This window comes from Pleurodeles waltl, chromosome 11, assembly GCF_031143425.1.
Source record: "Pleurodeles waltl isolate 20211129_DDA chromosome 11, aPleWal1.hap1.20221129, whole genome shotgun sequence".
NCBI classification, from domain to species: domain Eukaryota; kingdom Metazoa; phylum Chordata; class Amphibia; order Caudata; family Salamandridae; genus Pleurodeles; species Pleurodeles waltl.
Genome location: NC_090450.1, coordinates 592,957,249 through 592,980,246, shown reverse-complemented (window position 1 = coordinate 592,980,246; position 22,998 = coordinate 592,957,249). Strand labels below are relative to the sequence as shown.

The following is a 22,998-nucleotide window of genomic DNA, read 5'->3' as shown; positions in this document are numbered from 1 at the left end:
AGGGTACCAAATCCCTAAGGGTCCACCAGAAAAAAAAAATTACGCGCAAAATTTTACAGAATTATGTTCTGATGTAAATTACAGTTCACACCCAGAAGGAGACTACTTTGTCTGCAAACATTTGCCACGGACTAAATTTGCTCTTAAACACCGTTCAGTACCAGTTCATTCTAGGAAGTCAAAAAAGCTGAGACAAGCAGGAGTCCTAAATTTAGAGGAGGTTTCAAATGTCAGGCTGCAAGTCAAGCTGCAGGACACCTGTTTTACATCTCTAGTAGTCTTTATAATGCCCTATGAAAGGTCAACAAGCGACGTAATTTTAAGCTTTAACCCTCCAGGTTTGGATCCGGACCCCCAGTTAGGCCTGGTCAGCCAAACAGTTGATTACATCTGTACATCTCAACCTTTCGCTAAACATGTTAACTTTGGTCAAGAATGGAACACTTTCACTGCAGCTCATGAACAGGTTTCCGAACATTTCTGTGTAATGCTATAAAACTGTTTCCCTCCCAGCGGTCCCTGAATCTCTTATTTAACCTTGGGTCCCTTAGCCCATCCTCAACCTCTGATACCTGAATGCCTCTGGTCTCAATCACCAGCTCACAGTGAGAGCCTCATAGGCTACTGATCTTGTGGGTGCACTTGAATCCTTCTCTTCTGCAGTTCACCTGCTAGTCCTGTTCAGTCTAAGGACTAAGATCTTGCTCTCCCTGACTGGAAGCTCGTGCTCAACACCAGCTCATTAAGAACTATGTTAACCAAGTGGTTCTGAGGCTTCTGTTTAAACTCCGCTCCTCTTGTGTTATCACGAAGAAGCAGAACTTCAGATCTCCAGCTCACCCCAAAATCCCTTGGGCTCCTACACAAACTGGTCCCAGCAAGGCCCATGCTCAGTTCAAGTAATCAAGGCTCCTGCTCAAACTCAGTTCCTTGAGGCTCTTGCTGACTCAGTTTCTTTTATTCAGTACTCACATTCAAGCTCCCATGACTCACTCAAATAAGAACAGAGGTGTGCGGAGAAGACTGAAAAGCAATGTTAGACCTGTGTTTGTGCATCTTAAATGCACTCTAACATTGAGGTACATTGATAGATGTGTGTGCGGTGTACCTGCAGGTTAAGAGTGAGGTGCACTAGTAGTGCTGATAAACATGAGATGTACAGTATGCAAGAGGCACATTTGGTAGCCTGGGTCATCTTCTCCATGTACCAACTGGTCTAAGGTCTATATCTTGTTGTATTGATGTGTTTGAAGGTGGGCAGGGAGTCCGCTCAGGAGGTGATTCAGTTGTTGAAATTCTTGACAGCTTTGGGTAGAGGCAGTTGCTGTGCTTGGTCATGGGTGTCAAGAGTGGAGTTCCATTCCTTGTCAGTGTTGCTGTTCCTGTTTCAGGGGGCTAGTCTGGCAGTTGTACGTGTGTTTTGGACCAAGACGGGATGCGGACCTTGACAAGGGCATGGTCTCTCTAGGAGTCCAGTGTCAACTTTGATGTTGAAGGTGGTGAGTTATGGGTATTGCCCCTCATCGGCTAGGCTAGCATGAATCCACTGTCATTTCAAACACAGGACCAAAGTCTGGGCAAACTTGACACTTAGAAATTAAATCAAGCATTCCATCCAACACCTTGTTTTCATTCTGCTGAAAGCCATGAGCGATGACTTGCCGTGCCTCACCCACTTAATGCCAATAAAGGAACTGTGGTATTGTATTGTAATAGTATTTATATAGCGATTCCTACCCCTGAGGAGGCGGTGAAGCGATTTTAGGCAAGTAGCACGCTACTCCAGAACCCAAAAAGAATTAGTGGTGGATTAGTATAGGGAAATATAAGTACAATTTTTGTATTATTAAGAGTTAATTTGAGCCACGGATACGTGAGTTTGTTAGTTTGACTGACTGGAGTAATGGAGGGGTAGAGGAGGGAAGAATCCAGAAGTGTTGATTGTGAGTTTATAGTAATAGGATGAGGCTTGGGATGAGTAAAGGAGGGATGGAGGAGGGAAGAGTGTGGAAAGGGTTAGGGAGATCATAGTAGCAAGAGGGGGTTTGGATGAGTCAATGGTGAGAAATGAGGGAGTATTTAGTACGGTTGTTAGTGAGATCATGCTAGTAAACTGAGGTTCAGGTGAGTTACATGTGGAAGAGGAGGGAAGAGCTTAGGCTGGGTTATTTAGGGGATGAAAGTAGTAGAATAGGTTTGGGATGAGTCAGAGTGGGGATGGAGGATAGATTGATAGAGACATGACATATGGTGATGGGTAGACAGTAAAACTTACGAGTAAAAATAAAAAAATGCATTTCTAATTTTATTTATATATACACACTTTATCATTTTAATTATATATTTTTTTAATTTACTTGTTTAGTTTGGATTTTATTTATAGATTTTATTTTACGTTTAATTTCTCTATTACAGTAGGACTAGAATAATAAGTAGATATGTAAATACATAGTAAGGGAATATATTTTCAATGAATATAATGGGTATAATGAGAAGAAAAGTAGTATTGTATAAACAGACTTTCAAGATTTGTAATATATGAAGTTAATGAGTAAGTGTACTTTTCTAACATTTAGGTTTACTCAATGTTTGTATAGACAAATGCTTATGATAAAACATTTGATCAGTGTGATAAAATGAGAGCAGGGATTCCTAAGTATCTAATATAACAACTTATCTAGGAGCTATGCAATGACCTATGAACAAGTTAAGCATACACATATACACAAATACATACCTCTATATATACACATACATACCTCTATATATATATACACATACATACACACAGATACATATTTAAACCATGAGTAAACATACATTAAACAGGTTTAAAGAGTTTGTGTGTGATTTATTATGACATAGTAGCGATACATACTTTCTAAAGAACTATACATTTCTAGAATATACACATAATCAGATAAAAATTATTTATCAACACAGGCATATGCAGTCCATACCTGTCTGAATATGGTGGTTATGAAGTAAATATAACTCTTGAGTAGTCTTCTGAAGACAACATAGATATCAGTGGATCTTATATTTGGGGGTAATGAATTCCATAGTTTGGCTGCTTAAACGGAGAAGGATTTACCACCTATAGTGGTTTTCTTGTATGGTGTTCTAAGGCGGGGTGCCAATCTTGAGCGGAGGTTTCTTTAGTGAATGTATATGGTTATTTTGTTTCCAATAAAGAGCAGTCCTGTTCCATGTATAGTAGCTTTGTGGGTGATACAAAGCAGCATCTTCTGGCAACGGGTAACCAGCGTAGTGCTCTCAAGGCAGATGAGATGTGGGTTTGTGCCTTTACATGTAATAGTAGCCTGGCAGCGGATTTCTGAATACATTGTAGATTTTCATATTAGAGATGATCCATGGTAGAGGCCATTGGCATATTCCAATTTGGATAGTACAAGCGAGATAGTACCCTGCACCTTGTGTGGAAATCCGAGGTGGGGGAAGATGCGAAGAGTCTTCAAGGTGATGAAGTTTGTGCTAATTTGTCCACTTGGGCATTCATTGTTAACTTGGAGTCCATGGTAATTCCAACGTTTTTAACTTCCTTGGATATTTAAGGAGGTGGTCCAAGAGCTAGGCGCACAGTGGGTCATAATTTTTTCAGTCACCACATATGAGTATTTCTGTTTTGGAAGCATTTAGTTTGAGATGGTTCAAAGTCATCCACTGATAACTCTCTGGCAACTGATTTGTGAGTTTTCAATGTTTTAGGGGCATTCCAATTTAAGTATTTGTGTGTCAACTGCATATCTGTAGCATGTGAGTTAAAAATCATTGATCAGTTCCGGTAATATCATGTAGATGTTGAAAAGCAAAAGTAAGATGATTGATCCTTGGGGGACCCTTGCTTTTGTGAGGTAGGGTTTGGACAAGGGTGATATTTGATCTCTTTTAAGGGTAGGATGTAATCCAGTCGATAGCAGTCCCTGCTGTGCCGGCTTTGTGGAGTCTCTGAATTAGGGTGTCATGGTCAATCGTACCAAAGGCAGCCGAAAGGTCCAAGAGAAGTAGGGCAGCAACTCCATTGTGGTCGACAGTGTTTTTAAGATCAACCCAGATTGCTATGAGTGACAATTCAGTGCCGCTTCCAGGGCGGAATCCAGTTTGGTAGTCTGAAAGTATGGTATTTTGTCTTCAATGAATTGTGACATCTGGGTGAATGCTGCTTTTTCTATCAGTTTGCCCAAGAAAGGTCAATTTGCGAATGGTCTGTAGTTGTTGGGGTCCTGCGGGTCTAGGTTTGTTTTCTTTAATAACGGCCGTATGTATGCTTTTTTCAGGTCTACAGGAAATGTTCCTGTAATTACAGAGTTGATTCTTCTTACTTGTGTGGCAGCAGAAGTAGATAAAAGAATGTTCTTGAAGATGTGTGGTGGGCGAGGGTCAGAAGGCAACCGGAAGGTCTGCTTGCTTTGACCAACTCCATAAATTCACCTTGTGATATTTATTTGAAGGACCAAAGAGGCTGCGTTGGTTGAGGTATGAGGAATCTACCCTCCATTGTCATGCACCTCGAATGCTAGCTGCTCACCTTGAGAGTCAGGAATCTGTCTGCCAGCGACAACTACCCTTCAGAGTCCTAAGTTCAGGGAAGCTTGCAAATAACATGTGATAATGTTGTCTGGAATGCTCATTGATAAAGTAGAACAATATCAATGTTAAAAATGACTACTGCTTGCAAAGAGCAACTCAAGAGAAACTGCCCAGAATACTAGGCCACTTGCAAATTTATCTGAATATAGTCAGCACCTTCATGTCGCCACCCTGTCACTATAGTGACAAAAAAGTAAAATACTGTGTGGCTGTATTTAAGAGCAGACTCGACCACATCCAATAAAAAAAAAAAAAATTAAGCACAAACAAAAGTCATGTACTTCTTATAATAAACAGCAGCCACCCTAAGCAAACAACTTTAACCAGAGGGAAAACCAGAGGTGATTAAAGTACACTAAAGGTAAGACCCAGCCCCTTTCTTCAAGTATGCCATAGCAGAGTTTGTTATCTGATCTTGCGATAATCCAGGCTGTGCCTCTTGTCCCACTAGTACCTACAATTAAAAGGTGAGAGTAATGACATGCACCACTCAGGTCTTCGACCCAGCACCTTTGTCAGGTTTTAAAAAGACCAATTAAAACCCTAATATAAGTACCAGATATACCATGATGCGCCACAACGACTCCAACAAAACAGCAGGGTGATTTACAGTTCAAGTTCAGTACAGTTACTGATAGCGAGTGATTTTGGCTAGTCTGTATTGACAATAACTCCCTTTCAGTGTACCTGATGTGAGTGACTGGCCAGATGGTGTCTGCCTTAGCCAGAATGTTATAAAAAATTCAGTCAGTGAGAGGGTGCTGAATGAGAGGTTATCTTTACAAAGTCAGGCGCTTACCAGAGATTAGAATGTGCTCACAGGGAATGGCTTAGGCAGGGAAAGCTCGCCGCCTAGGATGTGACCAGAAAGGAGAAGAGCTGAAGAGTTTTAGGCAGGTGGACATCAGGCAATTCTTAACAGATGCCAGGTGAGCCCTTGGAGTGATCAGAACCATTTGGAGAAGCGGAGTGTGCTGTCCCTGGCAAGGCACAGGCACATAAGATGGTCCACAGAGAATGAATCAAGAAGTTGAAGTGGGGAGCCATGGGTAGGCCAGTCTACAACTTTTTCCTTTCTAGACGTGAAAATTAGAACTTAAGTAACCTACAGGTAAATACTTCCTGTCCCATGTGACTGTTTGAAGGCAGGAGCTAGCAGATGAGGCTTTACCATATGGGCTAGACATGTGCGATACAGCGGGCCTTGAATAGGGTGTGAAATCTGGAACCTGTTATATCAAGGGATCTTGTTTTTGTCCGTGTGTACATTTATAAGCTTCACTTTCCCAAAACAAAAATATGGATAAACAAAATTAGCAGAAAAAGGGAAAAATATAATAAAGGAACACTTCATAGAAGATATATGCTGCTATGGATAATTAGGAACGGTTTGTTGCTATATTTACTGTTTTTGTAAATGTAAGAACTGACATCAATGAAAATGTAATATTGTAAAAGAAGCAATCAGTAAGTCATTTCCTAGGACAAGTGGAGAGGCCTGCAGACCAAACGCAAGCAGTACAGCTTGGCATTACCCAATTAAAATTAAATGCACACACTTTCGCACTTGTATGCACTGACAGGCCACCTCTGTAGCGAGCCAGCAAGAGATACAATGGTTTTCAAACGTTAAATAACTTATGCATACTAACTCATGCATGATAAGCCTAAGATTTTAGTCTTATTTACATGAATAGTGCTGACATAATAAGCAAACAACTTCAGTACCCTGCCTGGGAGGAACTTCATATCGTCAGGCTCAGGGGTCACATGGATGTGGTCTGAAGTGTGCATCGTGGATAAGTATGCATTGGCTATACTATCTATATATGAAGCTCGGCTTGCAGTCGGATTTGCACTAAGACGTACTTAGTATAGCATCTGTGACTGCACACATGCTGTGAAGACTAGGTTACCTGGCTCTCATGCTGAAGACTCTTCAAGTTGAGACAGTGAGCTGTGCTAATGCATTATGTGTGTGCAGCGTGTGAAGATATATACTGTCTGCAATAGTTCATGGGCTTTGTGTGAGCAGTTGAGATCTACATTAGCAGACTCGGCCTAAGCAAAGCTTCTTTGGAGCGTCTACTTGGAGATAGAGGACAATAACTGTTTGGTGTGGTTCTTACAGTCCACAAGTGGCCATTCTTACCCAAAGTTACCCATACATCAACCACAGCATTGGTCACTCAACCCTATTTCTCGAGTGGCTTCCACCCAGCATGTCTATACACGTACACACTCATATCTGCAACGGGCAAAAGTGGAACTACAAGTCACAGCAAGCTTGGGGCATTCAACCGACAGTCTCGCGCATGACAGCAGGCTACTTCTACTTGATAGCCAAGTAGAAACCTGGGCTACCATTCTCAACTTAAATTTCTTAAACAACTCTACCATAACTTAATTTTAGAGACCTTAGGTTACCTTTTCGGCAGACAGAGTAAATGATAAGCTGAGTTTGGAGAAAAAGAGAAAGAAAACTGACAAATGCGGAAGCAGGGACGAAACAAGATCTACACGAATTGGATAAATAACAGGATACGTATGAGATTAGTTGGCATCAAATCTGGGAAACCTTGGTAATTGGCATCGAACCCTTTAGAAAACTTAGGAGACATTAATTTAAGTAAATTTAGCATAATAATAAAATTAGCATTATAAACCTATGATTTTGTAACCGCTCTGTAACGGGTGCTTATCCTCACAACTTGGATGCTAAAGTAGGTTTCGAGTGCAATTTCTTTAGAAAAAGCTAAATTCGTTCCTCGTTTAGCCTACTTGTTAAAAAAAATGTGGAACTGGCCAAGCTTGAAAACAAAACGGCCGTCGCCAGTGAAGCATAGTAGAAGCAGAACATTAGACGCGGGACAAATTTCGTTCTTGAACGGGACGATATTTCAGAAACTATAAATACTAATAAACTATGTCATCCGTCAGAAAATTGGACACTGCCGCGGGGGGTATCCCAATCTGAAAACAAGGCTTAGCAGTAACATACAATGAATACACGTTTCTCCGTGTCAAGACATGCACTATTTATTAATTTAACGGACTGACATTTTGCCCAGCATTACTGTTTAACTCTTAAAAAGGTATAATGTGAACGGAAGATAAATCGATTTCACGCTAATTCGTTGATATATTCTTTTGCGGGAGTTGAGAAAAGATGCCAAGAACCTACTCGGGTTGGGCACTGCTAGTTGGAAACCGTATTGACAGCAAGGGTAGGAGGCGGGGCGGGCTCCGACGCAAGCAGACAGAGCGATTTCATCAGCCGCACTTCTCTCAGCGACCGATAGGAGGCCTCGCAACAGAGAAGAGGGGTGTGCGAGGAAGGACATTCACTACAAGAACCGGAATACAGCGGTGTTAACATTAAGGTCCACAGTCTGGGGTGGGAAGCCAACATAAATGCCACCCCCAGAGACGGTGTTTAATAACTAGTCTTACGCTACAGCGTAAGATTTCCCTAGGTGTCCGCTATAATACATACCCCCTCTCCCTTACATCCAAGCCAAGCTATCCCCCGTCCATTCAACGTGCACAATTAACTTAGCCCTCAGATCCTTGATACAGCCTGCAGGCTTAGCCCAGCGCTCCCTTGGGAATAACTCGGCTTTCCTCTCCCTCCTCCTGGTAGCATGTGCTTGAACTCACGAGTCCCTGAGAGAGCTCGAGTCCCTGCGAGAGCTCGCGCCCCTGCCTGCGCGAGAAGCATGGCGTGATTACCTGGCAGCGCTGACGTGAAGCCGGCAGGTCTGGGCGCTCGCGGCCCGCAGGATGCTCCGCAGGGCTCCCATGGTCTTCAAAGTTGCCATAGCGATGATGTTGATGGAAGAGCAGCCTGACTACAACCCTGCTCAGACGATCCTACTATCTGACTGGGCGGAGCGGCAGTAAGTAGCGCCTCTTATAGCCTTGTACGTGATGTCATACACACGCCCACAGGCTTGTCATGGAAGGCCCAGAATCTGCAAATGTACGCCCCCTCTGAGGGTTCGTGGACGCTAGCAGCTCAGCCTTATGTGACTCCTTGATAGGGCAAGGGACTGCACCATATGTTGTTCGCAGGTGCCTTATCTCACTGTGTCACTCCTGGTAGCACCTTTGCCTGTACTGTATTGCAGCTTTTCTTCGTGTGACTGCTACTGTATAATACTTGCAGCAACTGGACGTGGCAAGTATGTCATGTCGCTCAGAGATATCCTTGCGGCCAGACACTTGGGAACGCCCAACAGGAAGAGTTGTAACAGAAAGTTGCTATACCGCTAGTAAGTTATATTGACGTGACCCTCGTTTTAGAAGGCAACATGAACATTTGCGAAATACCAAACGTTGTTTAAAAAAAAAGGAACCTCCAACCCAGTAGGTAATTGCCGTATTTGAACAGCTGTTGTAACTTATATCAAACTGTCAGCCTGTCTCATGTAACGTCTAGTGATAGCATGTGGTCTGTCACTGACAGCTGCTGTGACACTAAGTCCTGGCGATAGCAATTGCATTTCGCGCAACTGCTAGTAACTGCAATTCTCACCTTTCTCTCCATGATGTGGATGTTATGGGTGGGCCTAGTCATGTTTTTTTATAACTTAATTTGAAATAGAAACTTATATATATGTATATAAAGTGTAAGGGGCTCAACATTTTTCTTAGGAGCTCTCTGCCAAATGTCTAGATTGACAAATAATACGGCTGCCTAGTGGTGTTCTACCTCATTCCTCTTTCCTCCAGTATTCTCTACATGTTGTGTATTTTTAGTCCATTCCTCTTTCAAATCCTTTTAGACCGGGCTACAGACAGCTTTATCTGTCTTCCAAATCATTTGCACCAATTTCGCCTCGAGGCGCAGTCTTATCTCACCTTCTGCTACTGGTTGTAGGTGCCTTATCCAGCCTCTTATGTCATGCGTGTGTTGCAGCGCACGGGGGACATGTATAACATGTTCTGGCAAAGCCAATAGGTCTCGTCTTGTTGACCAGCAAATGTCAGCAATAGGGCCCTCCAAAAAATAATAAATAAATAAAAAACAATCCAAATGACTGCATGGGAGGGAGATGAGAACAGGTGAAGGGGAAGCAACAGGGAGCAAACGGCACACAGAGAGCAATAAAGCAGCTGCACTTTTTCAGAGTGCTTAATAAAAAAGAAAAAAGGTTGATGAATAAATGAGAATAGTGGAAGGATAAACACCAGGCAACCAAAAGGATGGCAAAGTGGATATCTTCCAGGAGAGAGACAAACATAAGTCATCAAATAAAAATCAAACAGAAGAGATTGACAATAAATCCAACCAATGCAAGTTTCGGTATGGTCCACAATAGGCTTTGGCTACAGGCAAGTTGTCTGGTAGATGAGACCTAAAAGTACATCAAGCAGTTTGTTAAACTCAACCCTTTCTCTCATGCTTCCTAAAAATACCACAACCAGGTATGCAACGCCTATTGGGCTAAAAGAGGTCCAGGATACGCACAGGTGATGTGGTCTGTGGTCTGTGGTCTGTGCTATGCTGCTGGTGAACAAAATACTTCACAGGTCACCAAGAGGGTGAAGTACATAAAAAGGTCATAAATAAAGAATTTTAAGTTTTTGTTATATTTATGAAGTGCATAAATAAAGAATGGTAATTATGACCCTGAGTACAATCAGGCCAAAATCAGAGAGTTGGCTGAAAAAGAACAACTCATTCTGTAACTTGGGGATGTCACCTAACAGACAGAGCTATTGATTTTGGAACTTGGGAACCTAATCTGAATCTCCTGCTGGTTATGTGTCTGCTCTAATGCACTTAGGCCCGGTGGAGCTGGAAGAATTTTCAAAGTAACGGTGCTGCTATCACTGTTATATCATTGAAGTTACAGGGACTGTGAAAAATCCAACCGTTCCGACCACAACAAGTGTAGCAAATAAGCCATGCCCATTCAGCAAGAGAGTGGCAAGGGTATGCTGTGTACCTGGTGGTGCATTTTAGAGCATACTGTCACAAATCTTTTACTTTAACAGACCATACTTTCCATTGAAATGGGCACATAGCACACAAACGATGATGTGCAAATTGGGTTTATGCAAATGTTTATAATTTGCACTTCACTAAGGGCCTGAATGAGAGTTCAGCTGGCAGGTTACTCCATTGCAAACGTGACAGATACCCTGTTTGCTGTTTTACAAGTGCATCATATAAACATGGAACTTGTAATACGATAGGGGAATATCTGCCACATTTGTGATGGAGTAACCCATCCACAGAACTTTAAATCAGGGCCTAAGTCTATAAATGTGTTTTGATCCCATTAAAATCTTTGTTTTCATCACATGGCATAAATACCAAAAAATAAAGAATTACCTTTTGCTTCCCTAACTGACAATATATTTTGAAATATTTGTACAGTTAGTTTACAGGTATTTAACTTTTCATGGTTGTTAGAAATCCATGATATTCTATGGCTTTTCCTTTTTTTCTCAGTACCCCAGCAATATTGTCAGATAGTTAATCTCACAAAATGCTCCAACTTCACAGACAGAGAAAGTAAAGTAAACACCAATCCCCATGTTAAAAGAATAAGCAGCACTTTGCTAGAAGGCATAGCCTGACTTAGACATATTTGTTTGAACACCTCACAAATGTGACAAGATAAAAACGAAATTAAATGCATCTTTATTGCGTATTCATCTTCTGGACTTCAGTATGGTTGCCATGGGGTGTTGCAGCAACACTACTTCCAGAGCCTATACCTAGCCCAAGTTCATGCTATTTCAAAACTGCGAAACATAAATAAATATTCTGTTGGCCTTTCATTTTCAGATAAATACGTATAAAATATATCACATTTGAAGTAATCAGTGGGAAATGCATTATTTTATGTTATGAAATCTGTTTGTTAATGCGATCACTGGAGACATCTCTGTGTGAAACGAGACAGTCACAGAACTGAATCCTGGTTGGTACAGTGTGAAATTGTGACATTTATTTACAGTGCAATGAGGTCCTAGCCTGTTACAGAGAGAACTGTGCATATGCAAGTAATTATTTTAAAATTGTATTGCGCATAGTATAAGACAGGCTACTGCAAAATGTGTAATTTTAAGGAGGCAGATTTTAAGTTGTCATGTGACACATCAACCAAAGTTGCTTTGCTGCGTTGCACGAAAGGGAGTTCTATCTACAAATATATGGCACTGTTGCTTTCTTCCTGAGCACCAGTGCACAAACTGGCTGCCTAGAGCTATGCCCACATCTTTGAATCATGGTGCAAACTATCTAGCATGGGTGCATGCATGCTATCTAACATAGGTTACCCTTCCAGTTCAAAATAATGTGTTGAGGAATACTATAAAACCTTTCTTTCATTGTATGTGTGCTGTAGAGAGTGGCACATATTTTTAGTAAATCTTCCCGATTTGGTGTTTAAGATAAATGTGTGTTAAAAATATATATTTTTAGTAATCTGCAATCAGACTATACCTAGTACAGACCTGTTTTTTGTTTCCTTTAGAAGGACACTCTTTAGAACTCAGCTGATAACATCCTTGAATTAACTCTCAAAAAGCATTAATGTTTGCCCCTATGATGCCTCAAAATCACCATTAATAACAACATAAACTGACTCCCAAGCAGCCTTTACATTTGCTGATTTGCCAAATAAAAGGCACACTGCTCCCCCCCCCAAGCCTAATGTGAAACAGGCCCCATGCTGCTTATGTTTTTGCTTCCAAGTCATTTACATTTTTAAAGCTCTCAGTTAGCCGCCTACATTGTTCAATAAAACATGTTTCTTGTAAACTGTATCAGGAATTAATCACTCTTTTTTCTTGTAATGGCTCTAAGGATACATCAGTTCTATTGGTTGAAGAGTTAGCCCCTCCTAAAGTTTGGGTCTAGTTGTAATCCTGACCACAACCAGAACCCCACCCCGCCAAACAAAAATGCTGCCAACCACCATAAAGTTTGCTACCAATACCACCATCACCACAAATTTTCTTTTTTTTTAACTCTTTTTTTAAAAATTGTGTTCGACAGAACAACAGAAGAAGATAAAAACAATGCATTGCATATCATTGCGAGACATCATATTATGTACAGAACCCCAGAGTCGAAGAAGAGGCGTGTAATATACAACAAACTGAGCAAAGCCATGTAGTAAAACTGTGGAAACCCCCAACCTCCCTTACCAAGAATTCACTGAGTAACCAATTCCTCGTTATACCATGGGCACAACAACACAATTACACCACAGTTGGTTGTCACATATTCCGAACCACACAACAACCCAAGCTTCAGCCCTCATCTTCAGTGCTTTGATCAGAACTGGACTCCTCCGCCCCGTGAAGCGTTCCAGTAATGCCCCCCTGGCCATTATATCTCTTAGGGCATCCTATGCAGCATTCTCATATTCTGCTCTTCAGCATCACCCCACTCCAGTACATCTCGGGTCCTAAAAGAAATGGTAGGGCTCCAAACACTCATCCAGCCTATAGCCACCCTGCGTCTAGTCAATACCAATGCAAGCTGTGCGAGTCTGTATGGGATACGCTTGCCCTTTGATCTACGCGTCACACCTAAAAGGCAGGTCAAAGGTGTTGTTTCGAGTCCCAATCCTGTGACCCTATCTGTTATCCGGATCACCTCCCGCCAGAAGTACTGCACCTCCCTACAGGACCAAGCCAAGTGGAGAAAGGTAGCACCTATCTCCCCACATCTAGGGCACTCAACCACTTTTGTCTGGTCAATCTTATTAAGAAGGCAGGCGAGAGATATACACGATGAACAAAGTTAAAATGTAAGAGCTTAAATCTGTTATTCCAGGAGACTGTGCGCACCAACGAAAGAGCCATATCCCACTCCGCGTCCTCCAAAGGGTCTTCTAGTTCTGGATCCCATGCCCTGTGCGCCACACACTCCAAACCTGGCTGATCCCCCCGGAGCGCTTTATAAAATAGAGTAATCAAGTGAGATTCCTCCCCCCAGTTTATCAATCCGTTCATCACCTGCAATGCAGGAGGGGCCATCGGAAATCCAGACCAAACCTCTTGAGCCACGCTCTCCATCTTAGTGTACTGCAGAAACTGACCAGGGCTCAGTCCAAACATATCTTGCGCATCCTGAAAGGAGATAAACTCCCCATTAGGATATAAATCACCCGCTAATAGGCAACCTCCCGCTCTCCAGGCATCCATTGACATTAAAGTATCCATATTCCTGAAAGGGGCTAAATACTAGATCTTCAATTCCCTGTCAAATGGAGCGCAGGGAATCACTTTCTTGACTACCTGCTCCCAAATCCATGCAGTAGTTCTAACCAAGTAAGGAACAGCAGTCTCCGATCGACCTCCAGTCATCAAGGCATACACCAGTTCCTCTCCTCCCATTATACCAGAAAAAAGTCGCTTTTCTCAGGTATCAGACGGAGATATCCACTTTGCAGCATGTTGTAGGTGTGCTGCATAATAATAATGCCTGATATTAGGAATAGCCAACCCTCCATCCACCATCTCTCTCTGCAGGGTGGACAGTGCCACTTTGCTACGACGCCCAGCTCAAACCAATGAGATCAACAAACTATCCAGCCAATTGAACAGCGAAGCCACTAACAGAAATAAAGAATTCTGCACAAGATAGAGGCACCGCAGCAAGAACACCATCTTGGCCACTGCAGCCCTCCCCATAACCAAGAGAGGCAGCCTATTCCACATCGACATGGAGCGCTCCAGCCCGGTCACCACCGCTCAACATTGTGCTTCAAATGCGTCTCCACCGTATGAGTGACCCAGATACCCAGGTATCTAAAACTTTTGATCTCCCACCTGAGCCCCTCAGACACAAACCCAAACCACTCAGCGCTCCCATTTAGACAGCACCAACCAGGAGCGAACAATATCAAGTGTCAACAGAAACCAATGCCATTCGTGCATCCAATGGCTCAGTGCTCTCAACAGCCATCTGCAATTTTTTAATACAGTCCTGTCAGTCTCTTGAGCAGCCAGCAGGATACAGTCCCTGTCTTTATATTTCGAGAGGCGCTCGATGATGGCCTGCGGAGGCGCTCCAGATCTAGGAGGGGCAACCAAAGCCGTGTGCGCTCGCTCCACCACAAATACCCTAGACAAGCCCTCAGGTTTCAGCACATCCGTGATCCATTGCTCCACAAAGCCCTCCGCCGAGGAGCCCTCTGCTCATTCCGGAAACCCAAGGAGGCGCACGTTCTTCCTACGGGATCTGCCCTCCGAGTCCTCCAACCTCGCCTCCAACATCCCAACCCTGGAAGTGACTTGTGCCATCTGCTTGGGCAGAGTGCTTACCTCCGTCTGTAAGTCCACAATAGACCCCTCCGCCACTTTGACCTTATCAGAAACCTTACGAAGGTCTGTCCAAAAAAGGTTCACCTCCACAGCCACAGCCTCGATCTTCCCCTCGAGGATCACACGGGAGACCTGTATTGCAGCCAGTAGTTCAGCGCGGAAGGCTCCTCTGCCGGGGCAGGCGTTTCCCAAACCCCCTCAGGACCCTCCATACGAGTCTGGTGCTGCGGCACCTGGGCAGGTGTAGTATATTGCTCCATAGTATTTCTTTGCGAGGTAGTGGACTGCCGATGCCTCCCCATCTCACCCTCCACTTAATGACACTAAATGCAACACCACTGTACCTGATTCAGAGGGTGGCAATAGTGCACGGTCCAGGGCCACACTCCAAAACAGAGCAATCCAAGCATCAAGTCCCTGAGGGTTCACAGCAAATGACTGTACAGCCACGACACACAGGGCGTCCCAGGTCCAGAAGGTCTGACCGCCCCAAAGAAGCTTCACACAGCAGGGCGAACACCTCCACACTCTAAAGGGGACCACAATCAGGGCAGAAAATGTTTACCTCCAGGCCAGCTCACCAACAGGGCACCCCAGCCTTCCTCATCAGGGCCGCTGCTCAGTCCATCAGGGAGCGCCCAGGCCGCTCCCCCGAAATCGGCAGGCAAGCAATCCCTCAGCGCCTCCAAACCGTACCTGTCTAGCGCTGACCTGGGCCCCAACCGGATCGAGTCCCCGATCCGCAGAATCCTCTTCGGGTCCGTAGGAGGCCCACGCACGATAAGCCGCCGCCCCAACCAAGCAGCAAAATGACATTCACCCACAAAAGACGAAAGAGGATGCAGGCCCCCAAGTCCGCATTCGGGGGGGCCCGCGGAACAGCCATCGCCCCCAAAAATAGGGCAGCAAATCCACCGACAGAAGGCGCGAAACAGGCCTTCCAGCGCCCCACCTAGCCGAAATCCTTGTGGCCTGGACGGGCCTTCCATGTGGGTATAATCTGGGGACGAAGAGCCCCAAATCGCTGCCAGGAGGAGCCGCTACACCCCCCGAACCTTGCCGATGGGGGGGGGGCTCCAAACACCCAGAGCACCGCAGGATCACTTCAGGATCGGCCAGTGACAGCGCGGGAGCTCACTCGGAGCGCGTCCCGTCGGCCATCTTGCCACACTATCTCCACAACTTTACCAATACAACCACAATACCACACGTATATTAAAAGCACCTCCAGTAGCTCTGCTAATATTGCCGCAATTCCCGTTATCAAACACTACTACTAAAGTGACCACAACCAAGCCTTTGCAAAACCAATACATCTGTCTATTATACGCTACTACAGGACAACACTTTTCTGAATGCCTGTGTTCCATGCATTGTCATATTAAAGCCCAACTCTCTGGCTTTGCCAATTTTTGATCATGTCTGCAGTTTTCCTTTCTCGCTCAACTCCTATCTTTCTAGTTTTTCCCCTTTCTTTTGTTTCTGTTTTCCTCTCTCTTGCTCAAAGTTTGATGACGAAAAAGAGAAACCAGAAACAAAAATATGTGCCAGGCACTAAAGCCACACAAATTTTGCTCACCGCTTTTTTGCTGTGCCTCAGGAACGTATATGTATGGCAACCATTCAGTTACCTTCCTGGCACAATTTTACTTTTTCTCACATTAAAGCCATTTTTAACACAAAAAAATTTGTAAGGAGGAACCTCCACAAACAAACATGTTACACCTTATAGTACACATATTTGCTCTGTTGAGTCAAACTCTCCCAAGCCTAAGCTTCATGTTGACTTTCTTACTATTAAAACCCTTCACAAGCTACTAGTTGGGTTGTAGGCATGATCAAGATGGCAAAGATGGTGACCACAGTGCAGTGTTGTTCTGGTCCCGAAGCCCTGAATCCAGCACCATCGGGCACAGGACGCTCCCAACAGCTCTCCTACAAGCCTTTTGCAGTGGTATGTGAGCCTCCTGTGCCTGAAGACATGATTAGTGTGGTGCACGGAGTGCTCAGAGGATGGGAGCATGTCAGCACCCGGGCCATGAGTAAGTCAGGTGTGGCGAGGGCAGCATGGCCTGCAGACAAGACATCAGGCCTTGAGGTTGTGCAAGGACTCGTGTTTCATAGGAGTATTATGTCAGGCCAAAGCAACAGAGTCTCATTTATGGCAGTAGAGAGCAAGTTAAGTAGATGGGGCCTAAATACATCCTGCTTTTCCCGGCCAAGCTTAAGATTGTTAAAGATCAAAATTCCTTCTTCTTCACAGAACCTGAAGTGGCCTAGGATTGGGCAGAGCAACAGACTTCTACAAAAGCGACATGACCCCCATCAGAATGGGAACGCCAAAGTGGAGTTGCAGGAAGCAGAGAGCTAGACATATCAGTGCAGAAATTTAGAAACTGGTGCCTACGGGGTTCAGGAGACTCATCAGACAGTCATGATGACAACAGCACCACTGCCAATTTTGGAGGCAGACACAGCATAGAAATCAAGAGACACAGGTCGAGTCAACCACCAACATGTTTCTTCATGAGGTCAGAAACTACAAGCATGCCTGATGTGACCTTTCAGTCATCAGATGACTTAAATAGCGAATACAGCAAAATTACTGCCAGAACCCATTTCAGGGGGCCACAGGACACACTGGAGCTACTGTGCCTAACCGTGGTGGTTGAGATCTCTTACTCCTGAGGTCCCTGGGCACCACCTACTATGGATCTTGGGCAACTGGGCCAAGTTCCCCTTCTGCACTTCACTTGCAGTGGTAGCTGTGGATGAGCAGTCAAAGGCTCCCTCAAGGATACAGGTTAGTGAACATGACTCATAACTCAAAGTACATTCAGTATTGACAATAAATCAATATCCAGTCTAATACTTGTTTCTATATTAAAAAAGAGTTTGCATTTCCAACTCTATGCATTCAAAGAAGTATGAAGACATTTGTAATTAATAACGCAATCCCCTTGAGGTTGGAGGTCTAGTGTTTATCGGGCGAATCCCTTTCTAATCCTCTTCCGCGTAATGTGGTCCGGATTATTTCCCTTTCACTCGTGGCAGAATCCAAGATCACAAAAACCAAAAAGTACACTGTTCCATCCAAAGAGAAGAAGAGAAAACTAGGGAGACCTGAATCTTCAGGAGCGAGTGCCCTCAAGCATCACAGTGGATGACTGGCATCATCATCGGGTAATGCTCCTCGCCAGGCCGGCAGTGCAACGCCTGACGGGCTCCCCACATAGGGGGGGCACTAAGCTGTGTTGTACCGATGGTAACTAAAGAAGTAGCACCATCTAAACGGACATGCCTACACTCAAGCACCCGTATAAAATGAGGGAACAGGCACCTTGGTAAGCACGTCCCAAATTCTTAGACCTACCCTCCGGGGCGTGCAACCGCAACGTGCGGTTGCACGCCCCGGAGGGTAGGTCTAAGAATTTGGACCAGCGCGACATAACTGTTAGCCGAGTCCTTGGGACGTGCTTACCAAGGTGCCTGTTCCCGACTTGGGGGTGGGCGACTTGACCGTGACCTAGCCTAGTGTACTTCAATGTAAGTTACTTAAAAAAGGAATAACGGCTAAGGACCAAACGTGAGATTGATTAAAAGCAAAGGAATGAACAGCATGTAACAAGAATTTTATGGGCAAGTTTAAAGTTGTCAAAGATGCAAAGCGATGTATGACACAAATGTACGAATGTTAATCACAAACCCTAGTCTCAGAAGAGATATAGCATTATGGCAAATGTATCGCTCATAAAAACAACTTGACAGAAAGATTTATGGCCCCCATAAAAGCAGGACGGGCATGCTGTAAACTAACCCTTCAATAAACTGCGGCCAAATTTTTTTTCCAAACCAATATCCAACTGTGGTGTTATCATTGCGGGAAAGACCGTCTGGAGGGGTTTATGTGACAGCACCTGGCAGTCGCAGACTTTCTCCTGAGCACCGTGGCTGACCTCAGCAACCATCAGAGGTGCTCCAGGTATCCTTTGGCATGGTAAGTTCAGTTTTCCCCACATGGTGGGGAAGGGCGTTTTTCTTCATGTTTCCGACTGGGTCCCAACAATTGAGGGAAGCCCTCTTGGTGTGCTTCGGGGTTACACCGGGCTGGTCAGGGAGCAGATCTCACTGCTAATTATGATCTGTAGACCACAGCTATAATTTTCCCAGATGACAGTCTGGACTTGGTAATAATCAGTACCAGTAGCCCCTCCTGGCATATGGGGGTGCCTCGGACCTGCAGGCAAGGCATTGACATCTCTGTTACATCCACTTATACCACAGTGGCCACTCCTGGCATACGGGGTCACCACTAAGGTGCTCACAAGTTTTGGCACTTTGTCAGGACAGTTACTTCTATGGTGGCCACCTCTGGCATACTGGGTCATCGTTACAAGGCGATACAGGCCTTGCGTTCCTCACATGGCACTTGATGCATGACTCTGTCCACAGTGGCCTTCTCCTGGCATACAGTAGTCACCAATTCAGTCTTGCACACGGGCAGTGACCTGTTTAGTGCACAGCCATCTCCTCAGTCCGTGCACTGGGAGTTCTCTCTGCAAGGCTCCCCATTGACCTTGCTTCTTCCAACGCTCTCCTCTTACTCACAGTGCACACTAGTCTTGGCAAGCAGGGAGACTCTGGTGCTCCAGGGAATGTGGTCTTGGTTTCTCTGGGTAATGTCCCCACACTCAGCAGGGAGACTACCATGTCTTGGCTCCCAGTCCTTGTCACAGGCAAAAGTTCTGCAGAGCTTCCCCTCCTCTTGTAACCTGCCTGGCTTCTTGGCAGATGACAACATCTGGGGTCTCAACCACCCCTTCCTATTTTGTTTTTTTTAATCAACCTTTTTTATTGATTTTATACATAAGCAACTGAGGTAGGGCACATTACACAGTACAGAGCTTTCCAAAGGAGCAGCACTATGTGCTAGATCAAGATATAGCATAATTTTAGTCATGATCCAGGTCATAATACAACCACCATCTCCTCCATCCCCCAGATTCAACCTCCCATTCTTATAAACCTTTCCAAAACACCAAATGTGATTTAGTGTTTTGGCCTTTGACGTTTTATGATGGGGTTCTGCTTCTTTTGAAGTGTACACTTCTCTCTCTCTTCTTCCACTTGAACGGTTGTCTGTCACTGCAGGAGAGACTCCAAATCTGATAGTCCCACAACACTGTCCATGGGAATGACTAGATTTCACACCTGGCTGTGAGCCACAGTGATATGTGCATCAAAAGGTTAATCCTGGGCTCCCATCCCTACTCTTCATGTTCCCTTATTAGCCCCATCTCCTTCAGCAGATGTGTCCAGGCCCTTTCCTTGTGGTCTATCATTGACTCCAAGAGCACCCTGTTAAAGTGTACAGGGGTAGTCTCTATCTCCCTTACTCCAGTTGTTTCACCCAGTTCACATGAATGCAGCAATGCACAAAGCAGTCTGAGGGGAATTCCTCTACTCCTTATGTCTTCACCATTCAGGCCCGGACATCCCAAAATGGAACCCAAGGTCCTCCACGTAGTGTACTAATCCAGGGACACTTGCACCCAGTGCATGGCTATAGCACATACACCATCCAGTACTGCTATCTCCATGCATTGTGCCATCACAACCACACATATATTCAGCTCCCACATTCATTCTGTATGCACTGCTCAGTACTGTAGCCTTTCTGCATTGTGTCATGGTGTGCTATTTGCGAACTCACACACTGCCAGCACACACACTTACTATGTATGCACTGCACAACACTTCACCCTTTATGTACTGTACTTCTCCAAGCACAGATGCACACAGCACATGCTTCCATTGCGCATGCACCATACAGCACTACATCTCTCATGTAATCTATTTCCTGCAGGTATACATACACCCAATAAACACATTCACCATGTATGTCCTGCAGAGCACTGCTATATCCCTGTATAGCACCCTTCCTAGGCACACATACACCCAGCACAGAATCACCATTCCTCCGCTGCGCAGCACTCTACATCCAACTGATTTAGGCCAGGGGTGGGGTAAGCATACAGCAGTGGAACTTCAAAAGGTTGAGTGTAAAAACACAGCAGTAACATGTGCAGTCACATGTACCTAGTTTACATATTGTTTACACAATCTTTATGTTAACAGATAATTTTTTGATGTTTCATTTACCACTATGTACACATACCTTCTTATTAGACACGTATATACATATATGAGCTACCTGTCACCCTCAATGCACTTGCACATTTCGCCACTTATCTCACCTGCACCTCTGTTACAGTTATACCCCAATTCCCTTATCATGTCTCGATAAACTATCCTAAGGGTGTGGCCTCCTGCCTTATGTATCTAGGCTTGGCCCCTCGTGGCTTCCATCATCCAACCTCCGAATAGGTTTATTTCTGTACCCCTTCCGGGTCCTTCAGCACATATTCACACCTTCCATGCTAACTCTAAATAATCTTTTCTTCTATTTCTCTCTCCTATCTTCTTTCATTTCCTTACTCCTCACCCTCTTTTCCTACTCTCCTCACCTGTCCCCTTTCACCACCATAACCACTCCGCCATCCACACTCCCATTCCCACCCCTCCATACCCCACCACTCCTGTCACCCTGCTGGCAACGCCTACCTCATTGCCTAAACCCACTCTAGCAATCTACTTGGGGCATCTCTGACATGACCGATAAATCACAAACACATGCATAACAAAAAGATACTGGTGGTCATTACAACCCTGGCGGTCAGTGTTAAAGCGGCAGTAAGACCGCCAACAGGCCAGCGTAAAAAAAAATGGAATCACGACCGTGGCAGAAACTGCCAACATAGACAGCCACTTTAACACTCCGACCGCCACGGCGGTACAAACAAACAGCATGGCGGACACCGCCAACAGACAGGCGGAGGACAATGTACCACCCACAGTATCACAACCTACCAATCCGCCACCGCGGCGGATTCACGGCGAACAAAAACAAGGCGGAAACAGGACTTCGAAGGGAAAACGCTCACCTCTACACACCCCACAAGAAATCCGGATGCCATGGAACCCGAGCTCCAGATCCTGCCGGCCCTTATCTTCTTGCTCCTCTACCAGGAGCACGAACGCCGGCGGCTAAGACCACGATGAGTACTGCACCTATGACACAGGAGAAGGGGGGGAAAAAACAGGGACACACACACGCAACACCTCCACCCCCACCCTCACCCACTACAACACACACACTAATGCAGCATGATACATTACAGTTACACCTCCCAAACCCCCCGGAAGAATGCAAAGACAAAAGGAAATGAGTGTAACCATTGTAATATATTAAAATCCAGTACACAAAAATATATATACACTATAAACAAATATATACACCCAGAATAGTAGTCCAGGTAGTGCTCCATTGAAGACCGTGGAACACTGGGCCCACACGGCATCGGCGAGGCCCACACTCAGTCCCCGAACATGACGGAGAGAACACTGCAGGGGCATCAGATAGCAATAAAACACGCACCTCAGGGGGAAGGGAAAGGGGGGCACCTCAGCCGGTTGAGTGCACAATGCCAAATCCACAAGGGGGTCACATGCCCACTGTTCAATCCTGGGGAGTGCAAAGCCACAGTCTCTCAAGTCTCTACAGTGGGTGGGTTGCCCACTGTTCCATCCTGGGGAGTGCAAAGCCACAATCTCTCAAGTCTCTACAGTGGGTGGGTTGCCCACTGTTCCATCCTGGGGAGTGCAAAGCCACAGCCTCTCAAGTGGATAACAGTCTTCACTGGTTCTGGAGGGGGCCTTGTGGGCAGAGTGCTTCATCCTTCCAAGGACTGAGGTAGTAGATGTGAATCTCCACTGGTTCTAAAGGGGGCCTTGTGGCCAGAGTGCTTCATCCTTCCAAGGGCTGAGGTAGTGGAAGAATCTCCACTGGTTCTGGAGGGGGCCTTGTGCCCTGAGTGCTTCATCCTGCCAAGGACTGAGGTAGTGGATGTGAATCTCTACTGGTTCTGGAGGTGGCCTTGTGCCCAGAGTGCTGGAGGGGGCCTTGTGCCCAGAGTGCTTCATCCTGCCAAGGACTGAGGTAGTGGATGTGAATCTCCACTGGTTCTGGAG

General features: G+C 45.0%; 1 protein-coding gene across 1 annotated transcript in view; it reads right to left on the bottom strand.

Moving 5' to 3' along the window:
* MTHFD2 (methylenetetrahydrofolate dehydrogenase (NADP+ dependent) 2, methenyltetrahydrofolate cyclohydrolase) overlaps positions 1-8,513 on the bottom strand; it is a 28,445-nt gene extending 19,932 nt beyond the window's left edge. The window contains exon 1 of the mRNA XM_069214104.1: positions 8,344-8,513. Coding sequence (XP_069070205.1) covers positions 8,344-8,432 — 89 coding nt within the window. The 5' untranslated portion in view covers positions 8,433-8,513. The remainder of the gene's footprint in view (positions 1-8,343) is intronic.
* Positions 8,514-22,998: the final 14,485 nt, after the last annotated feature.